Below are 25,259 nucleotides of genomic sequence, written 5' to 3'. Positions count from 1 at the left end.
GTTTGCGGTTGGACTGTCATAGAGTGGCTCTAATGCATAGAAGATTTTATGCCATGTACCATACCTCATCTTTTATTAAGTTGATGGTGAAATTGATATCATTGCTTGAGTTCATGTTTATTATATATCGGAAATGTTTATACACTGTTTATGTTCAATAACTATTCATATTTCTTCGTGTTTCAATATATTGTAAAAGAAGTGGTGACTTACCCCAACAGTTTTTGGCAGAACCCAAGTAATAGTGTAGTACAGTGAGTAACTATAGTCCTCTTCACAACCCCATATTCTCATAAGTTGATTGTAAAATTAAATTCTTTAAAATTTGCTGTAAGCAAATTTTAGCGTCAGGGGGAGGAATGTTATACTGTAAAGGAATTAGCAAAGTTAAATAATAGTATCGTTCGAGGAATAAAGGTATGAAAGGATGGACTTTGAAATTATGTATTTCAAAGCCATACCAGCCAGGTGTTATCCAGGTGTTAGGAGTTAGAGTCCCAAAGAATATGGATCATGAAAGAAACCTATAAATTTTGCGCGTAGCACGTAAGGAATACAGAATCGAAGAAGTAGTATAAAAAGTAGCGATAAACAGATCTATAAATATGGGGACTGAAATGAATCGTATAAAGGGTGCAGGACATTATGAAAGAAATCGGTATAAGTTGTATAAGAAGAATATGGTAATAAAATTCAGCGGCCGCGCTCATATTTCAATGATATTTGCAGCTGGTCAGAATTTTGTATACATGTAAAAGCGTGAGAAAGTCCAGGGTTAGAGCAGATGGTATTAGGTGAAAGGAGATTTGCGAATTCCGGGAATAGTTCCCACAGGAACGTCAACCGAACCAAAGGGATAGCAGTAGCCAATGAAACGCATGTCCATAGGAAAATGTTATCCAATAATGTAAAGTGAAGAGAAGTTCGGTAAAGAAAATTTAGAAAAGAAAATCGGAATTAGCGAATGAGATGAAGTTTATGGAATATAGGTAGGAGTAGGCGGATAGCCAAAGAAAAATATATATATGAAGTTTGAGAGATACAGAGGATACTCAGGGAGAGACTAAAAGAGAGATTGAGAGAGACTGAGTGAGTGAGATAGAGAGAGGTTGTGGAAGTCCACAAGATAAGTGTGAGATGGGCAGCTACGCCGTAGTGAAGTTGATCTTCACCGGATTTGGGGTAAGTCACACTTCCGATTTTACGAACCATTTATCACTCTCCATGTAAATTGAAATTATGTAATTGCACTATCCTAGCTTCTATTTGTAAATCGTATATTTAATGCCCTTATTTATAGTAGCCTAATAATTAAAGATTAATTAACTGTTTTATCTTTGTTTCCTTGGACTTGTCATTTACACGGGCCTGTGGTTATTGACTTAGATTCACTGCGCAATGAATATCTATGGAGCACAAAATTCGTAAGATTATGAATAAAATTCGATCACGGCATTTTGGGATGTTTACATTAGTGGGATGATTAGAATCAATGTTGCAGTAGGGTCACACTCGATATACAATAAAAACGTGAGCACGTTAACATGTGTAGTGCTTTCAATGACTTTTTCGCGTCGGTTTTTAATGGATATAATGACATTCAATAAACGGGTGTTGCATGGGGTAATAAAATCCTTAACGGATATTCAAGTGGAAGACGTGGAGCTCCTGAATCTTCTAAAAAATGAATGTGCAAGCAAATCACCAGGACCAAATGATATCCATCGCAGGGTCTACAGGGAATGTGCCAATGAAATGTTGGGGCCAGTCGCACAGATATACAGGAGTAGTGTTGCTGAGGTTATCGTCCCAAGGGATCGGAAACTTGCTAATGTTGTTCCGGTATTTAAGAAGAGTAGTAGAGAAGAGGTGTCAAATTATCGTCAAGTGAGTTTGACGAGCTCCCTCTCGGAAATTTTGAAATTATTATCAAAAGGCAATTTGTGAAGTGGGTAGACGAGAATATTGTATTATCGGAGAATCAGCATGGGTAGAGGAAGGGGAAGTCAAGTGTGACTAACCATCTTTACTTCTATGATCACGTGAAAAATGCTTTGGATAAGGGCAAAAATGTAGATATTGTTTACCTTGATTTCCAGAAGGCATTCGATCGGGGTCCAATACGCTAAAGTCTTGAAGCATTTATACGAGATTGGGATTGAAGAAAAACTTGCTGAATTGGATAGAATCGTGGTTAAGAGATGGGTCGCAACGAGTTATGGTGATCGGGATATTCTCTGATTGGACAGGCGTCACAAGTAGAGTCACTGAAGGATCTGTCCTTGGCCTCGTCAATCAACTGCTTTTACAAGGGGACACCAGTATCGTTTGGTAAATAACAATTATAGGTTATGGTGCCACGGGAAATTTTTCTCTAATAGGGTTCTCAATAAATGGAATAGTTGTAACTCCGGGGGTTGTAAATTCTAACATAATTGACATGTTTAAAAAGAAATATGATAAACATGTTGGGGTAGATCGAGAAGCTCAATCCATACTTAGAATAAGACAACCATAAGTATTCTTTATGAGCACCGTCTAATATTTTATCATGTATATATATTTTCTGTAATAGCATTTTTAATTGGAATACTGTATTTTTGAAATATCTGACATCCATATTTATTATCGGCATCTTTTTCTCAGCTACCTCGTTGGGCATTTATTTTGGAACTATCTCATCGATGCTGAAATTATTTCTTGTTTTAAATTCATTATTGATTTATTGTTTTAAACTCCTATTCATGCCATAAGAAAATAACGGATATTGCGCCGCTATTCACCGAGTCACGGGATCTTCCGACGAATGATGTTGCGGACAACGCTCTCAGTACTGCCAAGGCGGAGACCGCTGACGTCATACTCCCTCTAGTAATATATAAGATCGATGAGAAAAGTCGATACCTCAGCATTTTATCGGATGGGCTTTAACAAAATTCAAACACATTCATTTGTCGTGGCGTCCAGAACAACGGAAGCAACATCGGATTTTTCAACACTCCGGGGACTTCACGGCAGATGCAATGAAATAGGTTACGACCAGACAGATATTTGACCAAATTATCCGAAAATAATTTTGAAAATTTCTGGAAAAACAATTATTGCAATGAATGAACTGCAGCCATAATTTAAAAAGTAATTCGAATGTTTTAAAAAAAAATCGAGGAAAATATTAAATATTTCCAAAAAAAAAAATCCTTACTAGTATATAATTTTAAGAAGTTTATGTAAATTTATACAATGAGCAGAACCATCCAGATGAATCGGAAACATCCAGTTTGATCGATAGAAGCTGAGGTCAAGAGTTTCGATGAAAATCATGAAAGTATGATGTATTATAGTCCGAGAGAGTTTCAACTTCCTTATCCTAGATAAATCTTCCTCGCGGGTGGAATGTCCGCGGAATTGGAATGACTTCATTCCAAAGCGAAGTTTGTCTCGAATAAATGACTGGCGTAATTGCAAAAACGGCGAAATATCCTCCGGTTACTTGATATGATGCGATAGATAATGTGATCCAGACATTAATTGGTGCTCAAGTGAAGATAAAAACAACAGCCATTTAGACACCTGTATGTGATGTCTGTGGCATCAGACATTATTCAGCTTGATTTTTTTCTTAATTACGTTGTTTAAGGAAGGACCAAAGAAGGATAAAAAAAACTAGTGCAGACAGTAGTATGTAAATGCAAAGGCACAACACAGGCAGATTGCCCAAAGAAATGGCTGAAAAAAGATGTCCATAACAAATATGGATGTCAAATATAACCAAAATACAGCAACCCAATATAAAAGCATATATCACGAAAGATAAAACTAATAATTAATACTACAGTCGAATCCCGTTATATCGAACGCCAAGAGACCGGGAGAATCACTTCGTTATAACGAAATTTCGTTATAAAGGAATTCCAGGTTACCTAGCATTGTTCCTATGTAACTTATTTGGAGGATTAGAAAAGTGTTCGTTAAAACGAGATTTTCGCTATAACGGCATTCGTTAAAACGGGATTCGACTGTATTATAATACGCTACCATTAAGAAAGATTATGGTTGTCTAAATTGTAAGTCTATATTCTCGATTTATCCCACTTTGTCTATCATACTTTTAAACGTGTCAGTTGTGTTACAATTCACGACCCCAGTAGGTAAACTATTCCCTTTATTCACAACCCTATTAGAGGAAGTACTGCAACACCACAGCATAGAATTGCCCCTTACTAAACGATACTGGTATCCCCTTGTCAAAGCAGTCGATTGACGACGTATTAAATAATGCATGGTCCATCCTATCAATTCCGTTGAAAACTTTGAACACTTTGATCATATCTCCCCGACACCTGCGTTCATCCAATGTAAACATATTTTTAAAAAAATGAAGTCTCTCTTCATAACTCGTGTCAACAAGGGCATGCGTAGCTCTTCTCTGCACCCTCTTCAATGAAGTCTACGTCCCTCTGCAGGTATGATCTCCAAAACCCTACAGCATATTCCAGTCCAAAGCGAACTAAACCTCTGAAAAGCGGAAAAATGACTTGAGAATAACGTGAAGAGTCTTTTTTAAGAATGTGAAACCGAGCGGTTTTCCGACCACTGCTGAAACACCAAGTTGCTCATCAGTGAGCATTCTCAAATCGGTGACCTTAGTTGCACATCTGGGATAGTAATACCATTCAACTCGTAAGTGACACGCAAGTTGCTAGAACCGAAATGAGCGACGATGAACTTATCAACAATTATAAGAGTATGTACATGCGGATTGGAAATGTCAGAATCAATTTCACTCAATTCAAGTGAAATGTTAGTTGAATGACACCGTTCGTGAGGCTGACGGGGCTCGCATCCCGTATTATCATTATTTAAAAGTCATATCATTCGGAAACAGACGCTATCATCAATCTAGAAGAAAATGAATTTTCTCGTGCATGGCAATGCTAAAAAACAAACGTAAAAATTCGCATCAATCATCGCACCATCTACCTACGCTAGCGGTGCATCGTGATGTCCCACATTTCGTGAAATAACAACAACAACAAAAAATCATTTTATCCACGTGGTTGGAACCATTTCTCTGTTTATTCCACTCTTTGATAACTATACCCCATGGATGGCCTTTGAACCCTTTGCTTCTCCAAACGAGCGCGTTACCAACCAGGTTGGGCTTTTTTTCGAGGGCAGTTCGTATTGGTTCCAGAACCGTTGCTGGTCCCGACCTCGGTATAGAGTTCAACCATTTGTTGTTGTTTTTTTCTGCCACGATTATTCGTGGTACAACACGTGTGGGTTCTTAATGTGCTCTCTTCCTTTTGCTTTTCTTGGAAATGAGAGAAGAATCCGCTGCTCGTTCTTCCGAGTCGATTCGAAAATAAAACGCCTAAACAAAAAGAGTTTTCAGTTTCATTTTCTTTCAAAAAATCCATTGTTAGAGAGAAAGGCTTTTGTGTTATTCAAGACCGAAACCTTTTCTCGTTTAAGGGATGTGCATTCGGCTATTTATGGAAGTTGAATTTCTATGAGGCTTTCCGTATAAACGTTATAATTAGAGCCCGCATTATATGCACTAAAAAAGTCGCAAAATATGCACTTAAAATGCCAAAATATGCCATATATATATATATTCACCGCCGGAAAGTTCACCGACAACAATTCACCGCCATGCAATTCACCTCCGGAAAATTCACAGCCAGGACAATTCACCGACAACAGTTCGATGCGAGTCAGAAAGCAAGGGAGTGAACGATTGAATTACTGAGTCAGTGAGCGAGGTATTGAGTGAGCGAGCTACTGAGTCCATGAGCGAGTGAGTGGATGAGTGATCTAGTAAGTGAGTGACCGAATGATCTAGTGCAGCGGTTCTCAACAGGTTCTCCGCGGAGCCCTTGAGGCTCCTTATGCACTCTCCAGGAGCTCCGCGGCCGCTTGAGGAAAATAAAAAAAAAAAACAGTAAAATTAAAAAAAAATAATGATAAATATTTTCAAATAATAAAAGTAAATCAGTAACTTTGATTAATAATTAAGAAATGGGCCTACGGGGCTCCCCCCATATAATGTTTTCACTTAAAAAGGGCTCCGCGAGTCAAAAAAGGTTGAGAACCGCTCATCTAGTGAGTGAGTGAATGATCTAGTCAGTAAGTGAATGAGTGATCCTAAAGATATGGCGGAAAGTTTTAATAATGACGTTATTAGGATAAATTGAGATGATACGGAAGAAATGACAAATTGCTGGTGCACAATGCAATAGAGTATATTCAATAATTCCATTAACTCTATGTTTTACTCAGAAACTTCTAATGAAACATTAAAAGGAATAATAACAGAAGTAAAATATAATAATGTAATTGTGGATACGCGATGTATTAACCCCCTAAAATGTTCAAAATCATCTCCTGTTATTACTTTGATGTTATAAAATACATTGTTGATCATCAGTAAGCAATGGCCTATTTTTTTATGATGAACTAGCTGTTACCAGCGACTTCACTGGTGTGGATTCTGCAATCTCAAATGTACTCAGCGATGATTTCCTCCCATACCACTTTAACACCTCATGGTCCCCATGGGTGATGAACTTTCATAAATCCCGTCTTAAGTGCGTATCTACATCTACATACTGTATATAAAATAACATGTCCTCACTCACATACTCACTCACTCCTCTCTCACTAACTCACTCACTCACTCCCTCCCTCACTAACTGACTTGCATCGATCTGTTATCGGTGCGTTTTCCGGCGGTGAATTGTGAAACGCTTGAAAATGCCCAAATATATATAAAACCTAAAATACCCTGAAAAAGTTGAAAAATTACGAAATATGTAACAAAAATGGAAAAATATGCATTAAAAAATCACCATGGAAAAAACAGCAGATATGTTTTTCATTTTCTATGTCGGTGTGCACATTCATTTACAAAACAATATCTATTCCCCGCATATGTTCTTACTGCATATGTACTTCCACATATTTCTTATTTAAGGATTTTTTAGTTTCTAGTTTGTTAAAGCTGCTGAGTAACGAAATGCCTGTAAGCAAACAATATTTCTCCATTATTCCTAAAAAAACTGAAAAAATTTTGAGCATATATTTAGAGAAATGGCCTTACAATAAAATTTTTAATTCACTAAATCTCACCTGCGGAAGAAAAACCGATATTATGAGCAACATTATACACATTTCTCATAATATTTTATAATTTTATAAATTTAAATGTGCGAAAAATTATTTTCAAAAAGTAGATTGAGCATCGAAAATCTGCACTTATCTTCTGAAAATTCTTTGATTTCATGCATTTATATGCATTAATGCTAAAATAGCCAAAATATGCAAATGCATTCGCGTGTGATCTGGGCTCCAGTCATAATCGTTGTAGAGGTAATCGTTGTATTGAGAGGTTGCCACCAAATTTATGCTGGTTTTGGTATCTCTTCGGAATTGGTAACACAAAATGCATTCACAAGTATCTATTTGCAACTAAAAATCAGAATTCATTAGTTGATAATTAACCCTTACAGCGGCTATCCCGAGATATCTCGTCAAACTTGACCCCGCTTTATTTCGGTCACCCCGAAATATCTGGAGTTCTTAACACGTTTTTATTTCCAATGTGGCAGTTATAATCGCGGATCAGGAAAATTTTTAAAACTTAAAATTCAGTTAGTTGTTCCACGATGTAGAGTGGGTTTACTTCACAGCACTTTTGTGTATTACACAGAAAGTAGCTTCGTGGCAACTTCATTAACAGTTTCGGACGGTGGATGTGACAAGCGGGAAAATAAAATTAAATAGAAGAAATAATTTGCGGACAGGCTGGAAAATAAATAAATAGAAGAAATTCTGGAGTTTTTGGGCCGACAAAAAAATACATGAATAGGAGAAATAATTTGCGGGCCCGGCAAAAAATACGTAAATCGAATTCAGTAGTAAGTTGACCAGCTTTTCATAAATGCACCGTTCCCGACTTCATCGACGATAAGATGGAAATATATATAGTGACCATACGTCCCGTATTTGGAGGGCAATATAGGTGGCCATACGTCCCATATTTGCCGGGACAGTCCCGGTTTTTTCTGTTCCTCTGGCTGTCCCGACTTTTTCGCAGAAATGTCCCGGTTTTTCACGTATTTTCAACGTAGACAACCTTACTTTTCATTCTTAATTCTATTCATCAAATCAACGAATAAAATTAACTTTCCAACTCAGAAAATATATTATGACAATCCCGACAGCAAATTAGAATATTCATTTCGCATATTTGTCATGTTTTTTTTTTATTTTTCATTCACTGCAATTTCAACTGGAGATTAATTTTCTGTGATTTTCACACGATTTGACAACTTTGCTCACTTTTGGCGACCATTGGCAATGCCCCGTATTTTCCCGTATTTCGGAGATCAATTTCTCGTATTTCTCTTGAACAAATATGGTCAGCCTAGCAATACATATTAAATTCATCCAAAATTTGAATGGTTCCGAATACCGGGTATCTGTCTTTTTTTAGCTTTTGGCATCTCTGCTCTTAAATATTCGTATGGTTTTTACTCTAAAATTACTTATTCTCTGTGGTGCGGAGTTTTGATTACTGTTTGGCTATGTGCGTGTACTTACTCATCATCCCATTCAGAAAGGAGCATTCATTTTTTGAAATTTTCAAAATGTTTTTGCATTTTTGTTGCCTCAAAAACTGCATTAAAAACATAAATGTCGACAAATCGTCATTTTTTTTTAAAATATTATTTTTGTTTTGTGAAGAAATAATCCGCTTCGTTAAATAGATGATGTAGGGCAGTGATTCCCAACGTGGGTGTTAACGCTCCCGCGGGGGGCAGGGGAAAGTTCCAGGGGGCGGTAGAACTACAGATATAACATAGGATCGTATAGGTTAGATTGTGTTGGGGGCGATGGGAAAAAAAAATTTCTGAAGAAGGGGGCTATGGGACAAAAAAGGTTGGGAAAGTATGATGTAGGATATGGTCAGCTACATGCAATTTTTTTATAGAATTTTATTGCTAAATTTTATGAAATAAATCGCACTTTCTCCTGGAAAAGCCATCTTAAACTCACATTTTAGTCACTCTTTTGGTTATCCATACGATTGCACACTGTTTTGGTCACTCACATATTGAACACTGTTTTGGCCACTCACATGCTTGCACTCACACACTAGGCCCACGCCCGTCATTTAGAGGGGGGCAGGGGGCCGTTGCCCCCCCCCCCGGCTTTTAAAGTACACTACAAATGGTATATATATATATACAAATATATATATACGTACCTTTAGTACATGCTCTTTGTCCCCCGCCCCCCCTGGAAAAAGTTGAAATGACGGCCCTGACTAGGCCGCTCTTTTGGTCCCTCACTGGCATTGTTTCTTGTTTTATGATTCACTCTTTAGATCAGTTAAACGTTTATACATGCTCAATGCCGTTTTTTTTATTTTGGTCATTCACATGCTTGCACAAACTCCAAGTAACTCTATTGCTCATTCACTGACCTAGTCCTTTACTGTTCCAGCAGACTTATTTGGGGTTATGCAAATTTTGCCACCCTCCTTCCATTCTAATAATATTCTTGGCCACTCGTGTCTCAAATCTGCCGCCCTGGGCAGCCACAAGCCCTCCCTCCTTTAAATACTTCAGTGGATGCAAGCGCTATCTAGTGTCGTTTATACATAATATGTACGCAAAAAAAAAATTTCACCACTCACGTGTGTATGCATATTTTCAAATATAATTCGATAAATTTATTTAAAATTTTCTCTTTCTAGCATAATGATGTTAGTGGAATTCTTACTGGTTCAAATTTACACAAAGTTTCAAAATACTACATTATCTTTTTTTTTGTTATTTTTTCTGTCTTAGTTTACTGTTCGAGGCATTTGTGTGGAAACTCTCCGAGTATTTGGAGACGTTATATAATCATTAGATTAGTCCTAATCATAAAATAAAGATATCCATAATCTTCCTTCATTGCGAGTTCTAGAAAAGAAAACTGATATCTATTTCTCCAAATTGAAAAATCAATGCAAATAAAGATTGCGAGTAAAAGAAATTAAAAGTAGTATGAAAGAGAAATAATCTGGAACAGGGGTGCACGAGGGTCCCGCGAAAAGTGTTCCTGTAGAAAAATCATCAATACACACCCGATTTCGACCATATTTGATAGGAATTGGGATCTATAAGGGACATCAATCATCACCAAAACAAAAAAAAATGGTCAACGGCGAAAAGAAGTTGCCATTTGTCTTCTAAATGGATATCGTCATCATTTTCAATCCACTGCTAGATGAAGGTCTCCATCTAAATTTTTCCATTCTGCTCTGTCTGATGCTTTACCATCCAGTTGGCTCCAGCCACTTTCCTGATCTCATCAATCCATCTTGCTTGGAGACGCCTTCTCGTACGTTTAACACCAATGGGGTACTAATCTAGAATACTTGTGGTCCATCTGTTGTCTTGTCTTCTTGCAATATGTCCAGCCCATTTCAATTTCAAACGTTTAATTCTTCCCATGATAATATATACCTTTGTGTGGTTCCTTATCCAAGTGATTCGTTTTCTGTCCCTCATTGTGATGCGTAGCATACACCTTTTCATGCTCCTTTGTGTTGTCTGCAGCATTTGTATCGTCTTGCTTGTGAGTGTCCATGTTTCAGCTCCATAAGCCACTGCTGGTAGCACACACTGGTTAAAAATTTTTCTTTTCAGACATAATGGCATGTGACTCTTCAGAATTACGCAGTTTTTGCCAAAAGTGCTCCATCCTATCCTGATCCTTCTGTTTATTTCATTAATGATTCCGTTGTCCATGGTAATTTCTTGTCCCAGGTATACGTAGCTTTCTACTTGTTCTATCTCTGTGTTGTTGAGCAAGATTGTCCTCTTCACCGCAAAGGAGTTGAATATAACTTTAGTCTTTTGCAGATTCATTTTCAAAACCTCCCCACCTGAATACTTGCCTTCGCCAATTCTTGTAGTTCGTCTGGATTACTGCTGATAACAGCAATGTCGTATGCAAAACGAGAAATTCTCCGTTATTTAATTCTCCGGTTGAGAAATTCTCCGTTTAGTTTAACTCCCTTGTCATCCCAATCTAGTTTTCTCAATACTACTTCTAAAACAGCGGTAAAGAGTTTTGAGTTTTGGAGAGATTCTAAATGTCTGAGATTTTATATATATATATTTATTTATTTATTTATTTATTTATTCATTTTCTGGTAAAATTATCTGTGGAAAAATTAAACAAGGGAACATTCAAGTATTACGTCAGCATCGATTGGGGGGGGGGGCCTTCGGGTTTGCTGACTTTTTATGACGGCGGAGCGCTTTAATAAGTCTTACGTCATCAACCACCGTTTATTAAAATTATGAGATATTCTTAATGGCATCTTACTGGGTGTACCAAAAACAAGAAGAACCTCTCGCTAGTTTGTGGACACCTGACCTACCATTCTTCCTATTGATAAGTCCTCTACAGAACCACTTTAGCTATCTCTAAATGTCCCGCTGATCTTTCAAGTAATCTAGAAATGTGTAGCAGGCAGCCTAAAGTGCTCTGTAACTGTGCCGCGCGTCACTCAAATAATCTGCAACTACGGCGTTGGTCACTTAAATTATGGAAATGTCTCGCGGTGATGTAGAACTGCACTGCGGGCCACTTAAGTGCTGGTCAGCGCCACATTCCACTTAAGGGATCTCGAAATGCGCCACAGACCACTTTAAGTGTTCTGGAACTGTGCCGTGGGTCACTGAAGTGTTGTGGAGCTGTGTGCCGTGGGTCACAAGTGATCTGTAAATGTGCCGCTTAGTTCATTTTTACAAAATTAGGTTTGAGGTGGCAGGCCACATCAGATAACCCTGAGGGCCATAAGTTTAGCATTTGTGGCTTAGAGGGTGAGTTGAAACGAATTTCTCAAAAAGAAAATTTGTGTCCTTAGCCTTCGAATAGCACTGAAATTAACAGAAATTGATTATAACAACGCATAAATGTATTTTATTCCGAAATTTTAATATATTTATAAATATTTTTTGCATAACTTTTTTTATATAATCGGGGAAAGAGCGGGAAGCATAGCGGGTCTCGTGCCACCCCCTATCCCACATACATATCTGATCCCAATATGCGTTAGGAGTGGGGAAGTGCTGACGAAAATTTGCTGACCGGGGAAAGGGGGTCAAAAATGGCTAAAAATCTGCTGACGTAATACTTGAACGGCCCCTAATGCATCGTGTCGGCCCCAAGCCAACAGACCAGATCCATTCCAGCCCTTCTTCTTGGAGCCATGACCGAAACTACTTCCCTGCTTGGAGTGATTACAAAAAAGAACAAACAAATTATGTATCCTCAATCGCGACAGCATGGAAATAAATCGGCATCCTTTAGAAACCCATCTCGATAGCTCATCTTCTTCCTAGTATCCCACTTAAAAGAATATAATTACTCCACAGCAATTAACACACTATGCACTCATCGAAAGGGGGGTCCCAAAGATTTCTCAAGAAGCTTCCTCCGATACAAAGAAGATCATTAAAGCATCGCTTGTAAAGAACGTTCTATAAAAAGGCCACAAGAGAAAACACATACGTATTTTTTCGAGCACATGTAATAATGCATATAAGCTTTCCGTTGTTGTTTGTCGTCGTCATGCCTCGTGCAGGACATGCATAAACACCACGTGATATACGAAACAGGTAATAAAAATACTTTCACTTTTTTTTTCTACCTCATCTTACGTTTTTAGAGGGTATTCCTTAACCTATTTTATCGGTCAAGAGAAAGATTATTAACAGGAAGAACAACAACACGAGAAATAGAAAGTCCATTCAAAAAAAGCAAAAACTTGACGGTAAGCGGGCAGTTGGCGAGTTTTTTGGGAAAAGGAGGGCGTCATCCGAGTATATAAAAGTGCTTGACCCTTCTTTTTCTTCCGATATTTTTGTGTGTGGTATCCATCTCTTGTGTTGTTTATCATTTCCGACGGGTCGGGTCATTATAATCAGGATTATAATCTCGGTTCGAAAAGTAAGTGGTGTTTTCGATCTATTTGTTTAGTTTAGAATTCTTATAGGAACTGTTCTATTAATTCTAGTCTATTCTATTCTGATATTCTGTAGGTCTATCATATCATAAAATTGGTTCGAAACCTCCGGCCCGGGGGACAAATGCGGCGTGCCAAGAGTTTCATCCGGCCCGCGAAAGTCGTTCCGGTAGAAAAGTATCAATGTGCACAACACGATAAATTACCTATTCTGGCCATATTTCTTTCATAAAAATGCGGGATATGGTCGTAAAAAAAAAAATTGCGAAATTCAAATAAAGTTACCATTTACAGGTGAAAAATCCATCAAAGGCAAGTGAAGTTGCCGTTTACATCCTAAAAAATTGTCAAAGACCACCAGTAAAGCTGCCATTTATAGCCAAAATGATTGTCGAAGGGAAGTGAAATTGCCAACTATCTCCAAGAAATTTCTAATAACTGGAAATGATGGCTACTGCAAGTGAAATATAATTCGACAAAAACACGTATTTTGACAAATATTTAAGATTAATATATTTACAGTAAAACCCCTCTTCACGGATACCCCTCAGATGTGGTCACTCCTCTTTTACGGTTTAAAAATTAAAATTTCCCTTTGTATAATACGTCAAAAAAAAAATTATTCCCGATTTCAAAAATTCAACTAATCTCGTTTGAAAATAACAGAAAAAACGGGACATTTTATGAAAAATAAAGTCGGTACAATCAAAAAATTGCGGTAATATCCCGTAAAATACAGGTCATAAGTGGCCACCTTTTATGTTCCATATTCCTGCCCGCGAGTTAAAGAAAAACCGCATATTGGACCGCGGACTGAAAAGGTTGTGCACTTCTATCATAAAACATCATTGGGACAGATAAAATATATTGATTTCCAAATTTCAGTCAAACCATTGGAGACATTTCAGACGTGGAGATCATTTCTTCTGGACCCATTGCTCTTTGGCCAGGAATAGTCTTACATTGATGCCAACCCAAGAATGTCATTTTCTGTCATTTGACGTAGATTCCCTCAATGTAAACTCAATTGGAAACGAGCAATGTTAAGATTATTGAAAAAATTTGGATTGTCGATATTCATCTTTCAAAAACGCTAAGTATACCAATGATCGGCACTGCTCGAAGCCCCTCAATGCAAGGCTACCTTTCAATGCTATTAAAATGAACTGTGGCAATCTTGTCGGGCGTCCAGAACTTGGCTTTGCCCAGGGACCAACTTATAATTCATTGACCATTGTGTTGATCGAATTTTCTCTCTCAAATTCCAAATTTAGCAAACTCTTAAAAGTGGTTTTTTTTTTTTAAAACTAAACTTGAAAAATGTTTTAGAAAAAAATAAATTTGCATGGTGCCCAGGGTCGCCAGCTGAAGTACATGGGAAACCGGGACAAATCCCGGAATCCATTAATCAAAAACTGGAACATTTTAGAAACCCTTTTTTTGGGGACGGCTTTAGAGTATAAAATTACAAACTTACAATGTATTACGATAATAAAGTAGTTCACTGGCAATATATTTGTCATAATTTTTCCAAATGTTTTATCTAGTAAAAATATTATGTACATAGTAGTTAATATAAATTTGCAGTTGTTATGTGAATCATAATATTCGATTGAGCGAGGAACCTTAACATTGTCTTTATGGGAGAAATTTTGGTTGCACAGGATTTTATCCGTAACTCAATTAAGCGGGACGGGCCAACACCTCCTAGAGATAGAAGGCCTCCGCAGTCTGCTTGTGACGTCAGTGAGTAGTCCATTTTCCCTCAGAATATTCAAGGGGAAAAAATTCCCTGCTCGTGCCAGTATCATCGTTGTGAGGAAAAGAAATGATCGGGTTCAGAATTGGCGATTTCTATGCCCCACATCCAAACACTATGCGGTGAGTCAATCAGGTATATTCTACGCCAAAATAAGAAGAAACGAAATAGGATGCTGTGTTTCCAAATGTGGCAAACTTGCTAGGTAGTCTGAATGACGTTTATGGCAAACACTGCAGAGGCCTTCTGTCTCTAGGTGGTGCTGGACGGGCTATATTTGAAAATTATTCTATTTCATTCGATATTTGATTGCGCAAAGAAAAACCGGGACAAATAGCCGTCCCGAAAGCCTTTTCTCGCGATAGTGAATTTGATAGCGAAAAACCGGGACATCTGGACACCCCACGTCTAATTATTGTGCAATATTTGTTATTTATAAGCTACAAAAATCAATATAGATCTCTCGCATTTTCTCTAGAAAGAAATAGGATTAGGAAATGGGATTTCCTGTCGAAAATGATTTCGGATGAAGAATCGAAGTTGTTGAGAGAGCGTTTCCCAAGCTGAAAAATCAAAAAATTATAATCTCATTCCCAATGGCGCCACAAACGCAAATTTTCCTTTCCTATAGGTACCACTGAAAAAAATTTGGCGTGTTCAATAATTTTAATCAATTCAATAATTTTAGCCCATAATAAAACTAATTCAAATGATTTCAATTTTTTTTAAATTAAACCCTTCAAGAAATGAACCAAAACTAACGAAAATTAAATTTTATACGTCAATATGAGCCAGCAATCACTTATTAGCCGAAAACGAATTTGCGAAAATTGAAGCTATTACTACTTTTATAGCCCCCCCCCCCCCACAACCCACACTTTAAATACATTGAGCTGTGTATAGAAAGCCAACATCGTAAGACTGATAATTTCTAGTAGTACAGTCGGATCCCGTTATAGCGAACTCCAAGAGACCGGAGAAATCACTTCGTTATAAAGGAGAATCCCAGGGTCATCATTCCTAATGTATGTAAACTTATCTGGGGATTAGAAAAGTGTTCGTTGAAACGAGATTTTCGCTATAACGGTTTTCGTTAAAACGGGATTCAACTGTATATCATTACATTACTTAATTAATTCAAATAAAAATTATTATATCATAGGATAGATAGATAGAACCGCTCACAACCCCGGACTGATGCAAAGCACCTTACTTCCGTTCCCTCAAAAGAGGCAGAGTTGTGTCGGAAAAGTTAGCAAAGATTTATAGTGGTGGCTCCCCTTGCCCCGTGCCCGTAAGTTTCGAATTACTCGCGTCGTTCTCCCCAGGAAGACAGCCATCAACCAATGCAACATACAAGCCATTTGACTAAAATGGGTGACTGAATCCAATGACTAGGGAGAAAAATTGCACGTGCGCCCAGTGGCACATAAGGGCCGGAGACCGCAGCCTGGGATTCCGAAAGAAATGTGGAAAAGACTTGTAGGCAAGAAAGAAGAGGAAGAAGCTGGCAAGTTGAAGTGGGAGAGCTTTGAGAATGATCAAAATACACAATGTATACAAATTGCATATATACAGCGCCTCGACTGTGACGGGAAACGAAGAAACAAAGCCTCCGTCCACAGTGCTTAGCAGTTTTGCCTGTCCTATTGCAGAATATGCAATACACACACACACACAGAATTCACACAGAGCCTGCACTGCATATATAATATCATAGGAAATTACTGGCTCTGCACGTATCATGAGCAATACTTATTTAGCGCATTAATACCAATTATAATCAAGCATAATGTTTAATAAACATAATTATACTTAATAAATAAAAATTATTTTGTCTTGTAATGTTGACTTTTCCTATACGTAGAGCACTTGGAAAAAAACACCACAACAGAGGATAATTTATTCATTTCTATATATTCCTATATGAATATTATGAATATTTGAACTTTGGCCAGTGCCTCTCCACTTTGAAGAACGAAATTTTCTACGGATTTTTTGAATAATAAAAAATTATTTATGGTTCTTTTAAATTAAAAATTAAATTTAACGAATAAAAATTAGTTGTGGTCTTTTGAAAGCAAACCGAATACAGTGGAACCTACAAAGGTACAAAGGTTCTTAACAACTGGCTGTTGCGAAGATGAATTTTTGGAAAAAGAGAAAATTCAACTGCCCCTGCGGGGAATCGAACCCACGTACATTCGCTTTCCCGGTGGACGCCCTAGACTACTATACTTCAAAGGCAACGAATCGCTCAATCTTTCCTTGGAGCTCGCATACACTGAAAGGGACCGTAAATGGGTGGTTCTTCCTGGGGGGGGGGCCTCCCTGCTGCAGGATGTGGGGAACATTGGGTCTGGAGACCAACTTCATTTGTAAAATTTTTGTTCACTACAAATTCACTGAAAAAAATCACATCAATAAGTATAAAGTGTTATTCTCTTGTATGAGCGTGAAAGGGCCCTGAATAAGACCGGGGCCACGAGTTTGGACCATGAGCAAAAAAAAAAAGTCTAAGAAAACGTTAGAATACATTTAGTCAGACGCAGGACCGTTATATACTGAGGGTAGGGTCTTTGACGGGGTTCTCAGATAACAATTTTTCACTAGCCCTATCCATTGCACATGTCGCATAAAACTAAAAATTCTCGTTCTAGCCTTTATACTCCCCCACGTAGAAGATGGGGAAGGGGTTAGACTTTAGACAACATACAGTGGACATCTACTGGGGCTCAATTACTGCAATCGCTCCAGAGCCACAAAAAAATTTATATTCACTGAACAACTCAGGCAAGTAATTTTTCCCCTTGAATACCCGCTTTACCCAGGGTTTCGTGCTATAGTGCAGGAGTGCACAATTTCCGGTCCACGAACCAAATGCGGTCAGCCAAAAGGGTTCATCCGGCAAGCGAAAGGTGTTCCGTTAGAAAAATATAAAAAAAACACAACATAATAAATGCATACGCTGACCATATTTCCCTCATAAAAATACGGGAAATCGTGATCCATACATGATCAAATTATCCCAAAAAAAAATTAAAATGGCAAGATATTCAAAGGCAAGTAAAGTCACCAAAAAATCATGAAAAGCAAGTCGACTTGCCAGTTACAGCTGACAAGGCTGTAAAAAAAATTGTCGAAGGCAAGTAGTGTTGTCAGTTACAGCCAAAAAAAGTTGTCAAAGGCAAGTGAAGTCGCCGATTCCCCTGGACAGATCGTATGGATCTCTTAAGAATACGCGAGGATCACGTTATTTATTGATAAGGGGCCGTTCAAGTATTACGTAAGCAAATTTTTAGCCATTTTTGATCCCCTCCCCCTTTGTCAGCGAAAGTCAGCAAAACGCTGACCTTCCCCCCACCCTGTCAGCTTTGCCCCTCTGAATCCAACTCATATTTTCATAAAGGGTGGTTGATGGCGTAAGCATAATCCAGACCCCCCCCCCCTTGTCATCAAAAGTCAGAAAATCGGAACCCCACCCCCCCCCCATTGATGATGACGTAATACTTGAACGGCCCCTAAGAAAAAAAAGTTACAGCCACGAAATTTTCAAAGGCAAGCATAGTTACCAACAAAAATTGTCGAATTTATAACATGGAAACGAAAATTCTTGAAATGTTGATAATAAGAGGTTTGTAAATATTATAAACCAAAAAAAAAAATTGTAAACATATTACAACTCTTGTTGTAAATAAGAGAAAACAGGACAGTTTATAGAAAAGTTGGAGCGACAAAAATTACAAGAATGTCCCATAAAATGCAAATCACTCCACATAATAAAGTTTCAGGCACGCAAGCGGCCGAATAATTGCATATCTGGCCAGCTAACTGAAAAGTTTGTGTACCCCTCTGTTACGGTCAAGCCTTATTAGTATACCTAAAAACCGACAGAATATGCTCCATAAAAAATGCATTCATGCCCTAAAAAAAACGGAAAATATGCCGTAAAAACAAAAATAAGCTTTATAAAATAGGCTCGCCATATTTCCTCGAGAAAAATACGGGAAATCGCCAACCATTGTCCAAAATAATGCTAAAGGTACACGAATAAAATTGGCAATATCGCTAATATTGAAGATAAATCGCCAATCATTGCCAAGAACGATATATCAAAGGTAAGTAAAATTACCAATATTGGTAAACATCGCCAATTGTGAGAAATGAAGCTAGAGAAGAGCGCATTCAGGGAGAAAAATCCCTCTTCATTGTTAAACTAAAAAATGAAAAAAAAAACCCCTCCAAAATATGAAAATATGCCTTAAATTCCTGCCTTAAGATCATGAAAAATGCCTTAAAATTACTGAAAATCATGAAAAAAATGCTTTATGGAGTAAAAATAGTGAAATATGCAGAGTCACGGAAATCCTATATATAGCCCTAATATAATTTCTCATTTCAGAATTGCGATTGTTTTTCAGGGTATCGTGTATCGTCCAGAAGAACTACAGCAAGAATAATGCAACGCCTCAACCGGTGTCTCATCTTCGTCGCCTTAACGGTTCTCATGATGTCACAATTCGTCCCGCAAGCGGATGGTACGAGTCTCGTGGCAATCATGAAGATGAAGAAATGGATCAATATCGCGTCCATGATAAAATTCCTACAAGCAGCAGGATTCAAAGTGACCGTGCCGCTTCCCTTGCCAGTAGAGTGAGTATAGACCTTGAACCAATTGGGCATGTTACCGCGCAGCTTAAGACGCCCAGAGAGACGGGCGGGCTCATTGTCCTCCATTGAGCGACAAAACTGATCTTTTGTTCAAAAGTAACGTCTAATCGTTAAAAAAAAACCAGGAAACAGCGTCTGGCTATAGCAGGGGTTCTTAAACATACGGGTCACGGGGGCTTCGGAGGTGAGTCTTTTAAATGCACTTAACAACCACTTAGGCTATGGGGCACGACCCAAACTTGATTCGCCGGGATTATACCAGATTCCTCGGCACGCTGCTCGTGACGTCACTAAAGTAGTCCGTCCATCCTCAGAATATATGGAGAAAAACATTCCGATAGTATCATCGTTGTGTAGAAAAAAAACGATCGAGCACCGAGTTGGCGATTTCTATGCCCCCACATCCAATAACTATGCGGTATTTGTGAGCCAACCCAGAAGATTTTACGCCAAAATAGGAAAAAACAAAATGGGATGCCGTGGTTCAAAATGTGGCAAACTTGCTAGGTAGTCATATCGGACTACTGTCATGACGTCACAGATGAACTTGGCAACCCGTATCTTCAATGATTATTTGTCCCCTCACCCTCCCTTGTTGAAGGAGCTCTATCCCCTTATGTTAGAGCTCACTCTCAGAAATAATGGCTGGCACAACACCAGCTACAGCAGGCCTGCTATAGCCGGTGTTGGTTGGCACCTGCAGCAGACTTTTTTAAATTGATCAACAAAAAAACCGTTAGAACGAACTCAAGTGTCGATTGTCACTCATTGTCACTTTTTCCGCCCGTTAAAGTGCCTTTCAATCACGATGAAAGCTTAATCAGCTAAGTATGTCCCATTTTTGCTTCACTACTCATGTAAATCTGAAACAAATTTGCTTTACAGGCTACCCCAGCATGACAATTCCATCAGTGGTGGCCATTTCGGCAACTTCCACGGATATCGGAGCCAAGGAGGAGGTGGAGGACACGGTTCCGAATGGTGGTGAGACGTAAAAGACAATTTCATTCACCCGACATCATGAAGGATGCCATCTCAACAAAAAAGAACTACAGAAATCGCATCTCATCATCACCCGAAGTCACTCCCGATGGTGACCCTGAAAAACCCTTCAAGTGCAAAACGAACTCGCAGGCTACTGCGCCTTTTTCCACGAGCTTGTCAAAGATCCTACTCGACAAAGCATGGCATTACTCATATTGTTGAACAGATACTACGATCTTCAAAAGACACGCGGTTGCTTAAATTCAATTTCACTGTAATTTCCCACCAACCTAAATAAGTGAAGTCGAAAATGATTGCTCTGAATTTCCGATTAATAGACAAATACCTCACTCGAAACATCATATCAGCAGCGTTTCATGTCCTAAGAAATCCTTAAAGCTTGATGTCCAAATTTTAGGGAATACTTCAAAAGACACATTTTGAGAGCTCTCTAAAACACGGATATCAATTTTCCATTATAAGTAATTTCCACTTTCTATTACAACCATTAAAGTTTCTTTAAAGGTTGTAAAAAAAGTTAAAAACTCCAATAAATAACTTGGAAATTACACACGGCCGAGACAAGTTCTTGAGAACTTTTGCAATAATAATATACAGGGTGTCCTGTAAATGCTGGCACGGCCTTTATCTCATCAACCGTCCGTCGTAGAGATATGATTTCAGTTTAAAAAATGCTCAAAAGGCGTTCAAAAATGACGTGTACCAGCTCCGAAAGTGAAAATACGGTGTGTAACAAAATTAAGAATCTAAATTTTTATACAGTCTTTCCCCCCCCCCCCGTGCCCTTACTTTTAATAAGAAAGTTGTTGCCTTGTCTCTCCTGACGTCAACAAAAAAAAAAATCCATGTTTCTAAGCGCAATATTCACAGACATTCGAATTCGAAAATCGAAGGAAAGTAGGGAAAGGACAGCATAAATGAGGATGGCGCAGTGGTAAGATGCACATCATCAACAGTCAAGGTTGCCGTCATGGTCCATGGGTTTGAATCCAGCCAAAAGAACATCAGGAAAGTTCTTTACCTATCGAGCCTGGGGCGACCACCGATACATATATAGCGCCTTCATTTCCCACCCAACTCCGCTAGTTGGAAATCGCCATATGGCGATATATAACTGGAGTTGGTGCGCGGTAAAGTAGCATGAATGAGGGCAAGGAACGTTGTCCGTTAGTTTTTGCTGTTCTTTCGCAACCTTTGATTTTTACAAATATTGCGCTCAGAAACATGGTTTTTTTTTTTTTTTCTGTTGGCCTCAGGAGATACGGGGCAACAACTTTGTAATTGTTAGATGAAAGTTAGATGACAAGGGGACCGTACATGTTTACAGCGAATCCTGGAAGTTTCTCACAAATTCTGGGAATTACCCATAGACAGCCTTTGAAATGATAATATACAGCAAATCTGGCGTTTTGTACCGTTGGTCCTAGAGTCACAATTAGAAAAAATATCCAAATATCCAAAACCTCGTATACATCATTCATGTTGCCAGGGGTTAGTTACTAAAATAAACTTTTTATACGGAAATTCCGTGTTCTAAAACCCAGTTAGAAAGCTGTTGCCCTGTGTCTCCTGATGCCAACAAAAAAAAAAAACTTTCACGGTTTTAAGTGCAATATTCACAAAGATTTGAATTCAAAATTCGGAGAAACTTTTGGAAAGAGCAGTATGAAACTATCGGGGAATACTTCTCCTGACCCAGGACCGTCATTTCAACTTATCCCGGGGGGGGGGGGGGGGGCAAAGCACATGTATATATATGTACTTAATGAATGTATATACATAATTTTTAATGTATTTTTAAAAGCCTGGGGGGGGGGGCAATGGCCCCCGACTACTCCCCTCAAATGACGGACCTGTCCTAACCCCCTTTATGTTGTTCACCCCCCCCCTTTTTAAATTTTACATTTTTTAATTCAAGTATCTCAGCGAATATTGCACTTACTAACGTGGAATTTCTTCTGTTGGCCTCAGGAGAGACAAGGGCAACTTTTTTCCTAATTATGCTTTTAAATGTTATTAAATAAAAAGTAATTTTTTTTTAATTTCAATACCTATACAACCAACCCCTTGCAAATATGAATGACGTATGTGAGGTCCACACGTTATTTGCTTACATTTCTAATTGTAAGTATGCCTCTAGGGTAAACGGTTCGCCAGTAAATTTTGACGCCAGCTATTAGCCATGGGTCCTGTATACGTGCCAAAGAACCTTCGAAATATCACATCTAAGCTCTCTAATAATATCACTTCAACTGTTAATATGTTCATATTTCTCGCGTAACAGCCCTAATGATGTCCCGAAAAATGCAAGGATTTCACGGAAACTCCTCCCTGGCGAGTACAGTAGACTCTCGCTAATCCGACACGTCGAGGTATCCGGCGTTTTTAGGCAGGTCATTTTTTTTATTGCAAAAAAAAGGGAAAACATGTGTCTGTCCAAGCCGTCTGAACGCATGGGCCAACCTGGGCACGGCCGGGACCTCATGATAATGAAATCTGGTTGCGTTTTTCAAGATTAAACAACTAAATTGTTAGGCAGACATCTCTAGTCGGATAGTGGCCTCAGAAAGTGGGGCCCACGACGCTGTTAAGACGACCCGTTCTTTCTCTCAAATCAAGCACAACTCTGAGGCACAGAAAACCAACTTTAGACGACCACCTGATGTGGAGCCGGTGGGCTTCGAACCTGGGTTCTCGCGATTCTTTAGACGGCCCTGGTCACTGCACACATGTCGGAACGCAAAAGTTTATATCATTCAAATGGGCTTTTTCAACTAACGGCCAGTAAGTAATGAAGCGATTTCGATAATCCGACACACCCTAGTGTGATATGTGCCGGATTAGCGAGAGTCTACAAAATTCCCATTCAATTAGAGAGAAATTTTCAAGACCTGTTTTTGCTTGCGGAACACACAGGTTGAAAATTTCGGCTCCGGACTGTTGCGAACAAGTACATGTTATCATGGAACCGAAAACTAGACAAAGGCCAGTGTGTTTAATAAGGATAGGGTTGAAATCGGGCCCTGGGCACTCACAAATTTTAGTTATGTATTTTTATATTGCGTTCTTCAACCCGGAGTAGACCAAAAATCAAAATTTGTTGATATTTTTGTAGAAAATTAAAATATCGGAAGATCTCGATTTCGGCATTCGAATGGGCCCAGAAAATTCGGGGGGATGGGCACATGTCCCGTTTGCCCATTCGAGAAACAAGCCCTGGTTGAATTGATACTAATTCGCGAAGAAATAATACCTAAATGAAATTTTTTCGTACCCTTTGAGCGGTACCGTCATACGAGGCATCCACATCCTAAATTAAGCACCCCCACCCCCAATCAGGCTGAGTTTCGGGGCATCTTATCCTCTTAGATTCGGTGTTAAACGCAATGCGAGCAGATCTCACCGTTAAAAACGCTCGCCACAGAGAGCAATAAACCTACAACGGTACAATTATTCATTTCTTCACTTATTCGTATTCATTCATTAATTATTCATTACACTCCAATCAGAGTTAGAAAATTTTGATGGCAGCGCTGCACATAACGAGCTTTAAACAGAAATATACTTCACGTTAAGTTCCCAACACATACACGCACAGCTACCAGCTTAGGCCCAGGCCCTCTTCTATCACCTGCTTATATCTCTACATAGATCGGCGGGCCATGATCTGGTTAGGAGAAAATGTGAGGTACACACGTGATAATCGTTTTAAATGATTTTTAATGATTATTTTTTCGAGTTACGACCTGAGGTACGCATATGTGTACTCGACTCAAATAGTCCTAGCAAAGAATATATATCGCAGAAAATTGATGAAAAAATTAGGTTGACTCGCGCGCCCCCTCAGCTGGAGTCCTCTGACTGATAGACAATAGATTAATTTGTATGAAAGCTAAAATGATTGTAATCAGAGCATTTGTGTGTTGCGTGAATGTATAATACATACCGAATTGTTACTATCGTATTTTCCATTACTTACTCGTAGATATCTGTGTGTATTCACATGTGTATATAGTGTGTGAAATTGAATTTCATCGAATAAAACATTTTTTTCATATCGTTTCAATGTCCATAACAAAATTACTGTGATGAAAAATTAAGGTGTCAATTGCTCTATAACTGTTATAACCTCGTTTACGTACAGTGTTTCGGTGATGAATTTTGGAAGATTTGCAGTTGAACATGCACAGATAAATCTCTAAAATTGGCATCAGTGTCAACACTGGGAATGAAACGGAAAAGGGATTTTCATTCTTTCTTCCTTTATGTGATACTTTTTATTTTTTGTTTCTCCCTCATCAAACTGTAGTGAGAGAAAAAAGAATGCAGATAATGGTTTACAAAATGAACAGTGGCGTAGTTACAGGGAGGGGGGGGGCACAAAGCGAGCTATAGACCGGGGCGGCAGATTTGAGGAATCAGTTGCAAAGAAAATTAGAATGGAAGAAGATGAAGCGAAGTTTGTATATCCCTCAATAAATCCGCCTCTGCCCAGTCAGCAAGGGACAAGGTCAGCGAGTGACCAAAGAGTGACCTAGAGAGTTTGCAAGGAAGTGAGTGAGCAAAAGAGTGCCTTATAGCGAGACCAAGCACGTGAATGGACAGACGAGTAACCAGGTCAGTGAGATCTAGAGCAGTGTTTCTCAACCGGGCCTCGACCCGGGTCATGACTCCATTTATACCGGGCCGCGAGTGATTGGACGTTTCATTTTTCCTTATTTTCCGTTGGTCGTGTATTTGACCAGACCGACTAACAAAAATGAATGAAACCGGGACGCGCGGGCACGAAAA

The 25,259-nt window shown here is 38.7% G+C and overlaps 2 protein-coding genes across 3 annotated transcripts in view; one reads left to right on the top strand and one right to left on the bottom strand.

Moving 5' to 3' along the window:
* LOC149065304 (rho GTPase-activating protein 18-like) overlaps window positions 1-25,259 on the bottom strand; it is a 234,053-nt gene that overhangs the window by 89,573 nt on the left and 119,221 nt on the right. The window lies entirely within an intron of this gene.
* Window positions 1,052-24,532, top strand: LOC149065306 (uncharacterized). Its single transcript, XM_089254181.1, has 3 exons — window positions 1,052-1,182; window positions 19,195-19,445; window positions 20,349-24,532. Exons 1-3 carry the CDS (start codon window positions 1,138-1,140, stop codon window positions 20,449-20,451), a joined length of 399 nt encoding a protein of 132 aa, XP_089110307.1. The 5' UTR covers window positions 1,052-1,137; the 3' UTR covers window positions 20,452-24,532.

Source organism: Pholcus phalangioides, unplaced genomic scaffold, assembly GCF_987345545.1.
Source record: "Pholcus phalangioides strain wild (caught in Gottingen) unplaced genomic scaffold, Ppha-v1.0 ptg000040l_1, whole genome shotgun sequence".
Classification (NCBI taxonomy): Eukaryota; Metazoa; Arthropoda; class Arachnida; order Araneae; family Pholcidae; genus Pholcus; species Pholcus phalangioides.
The sequence above is the reverse complement of the archived record's forward strand: the minus strand, read 5'-3'. Positions and strand labels throughout refer to the sequence as shown.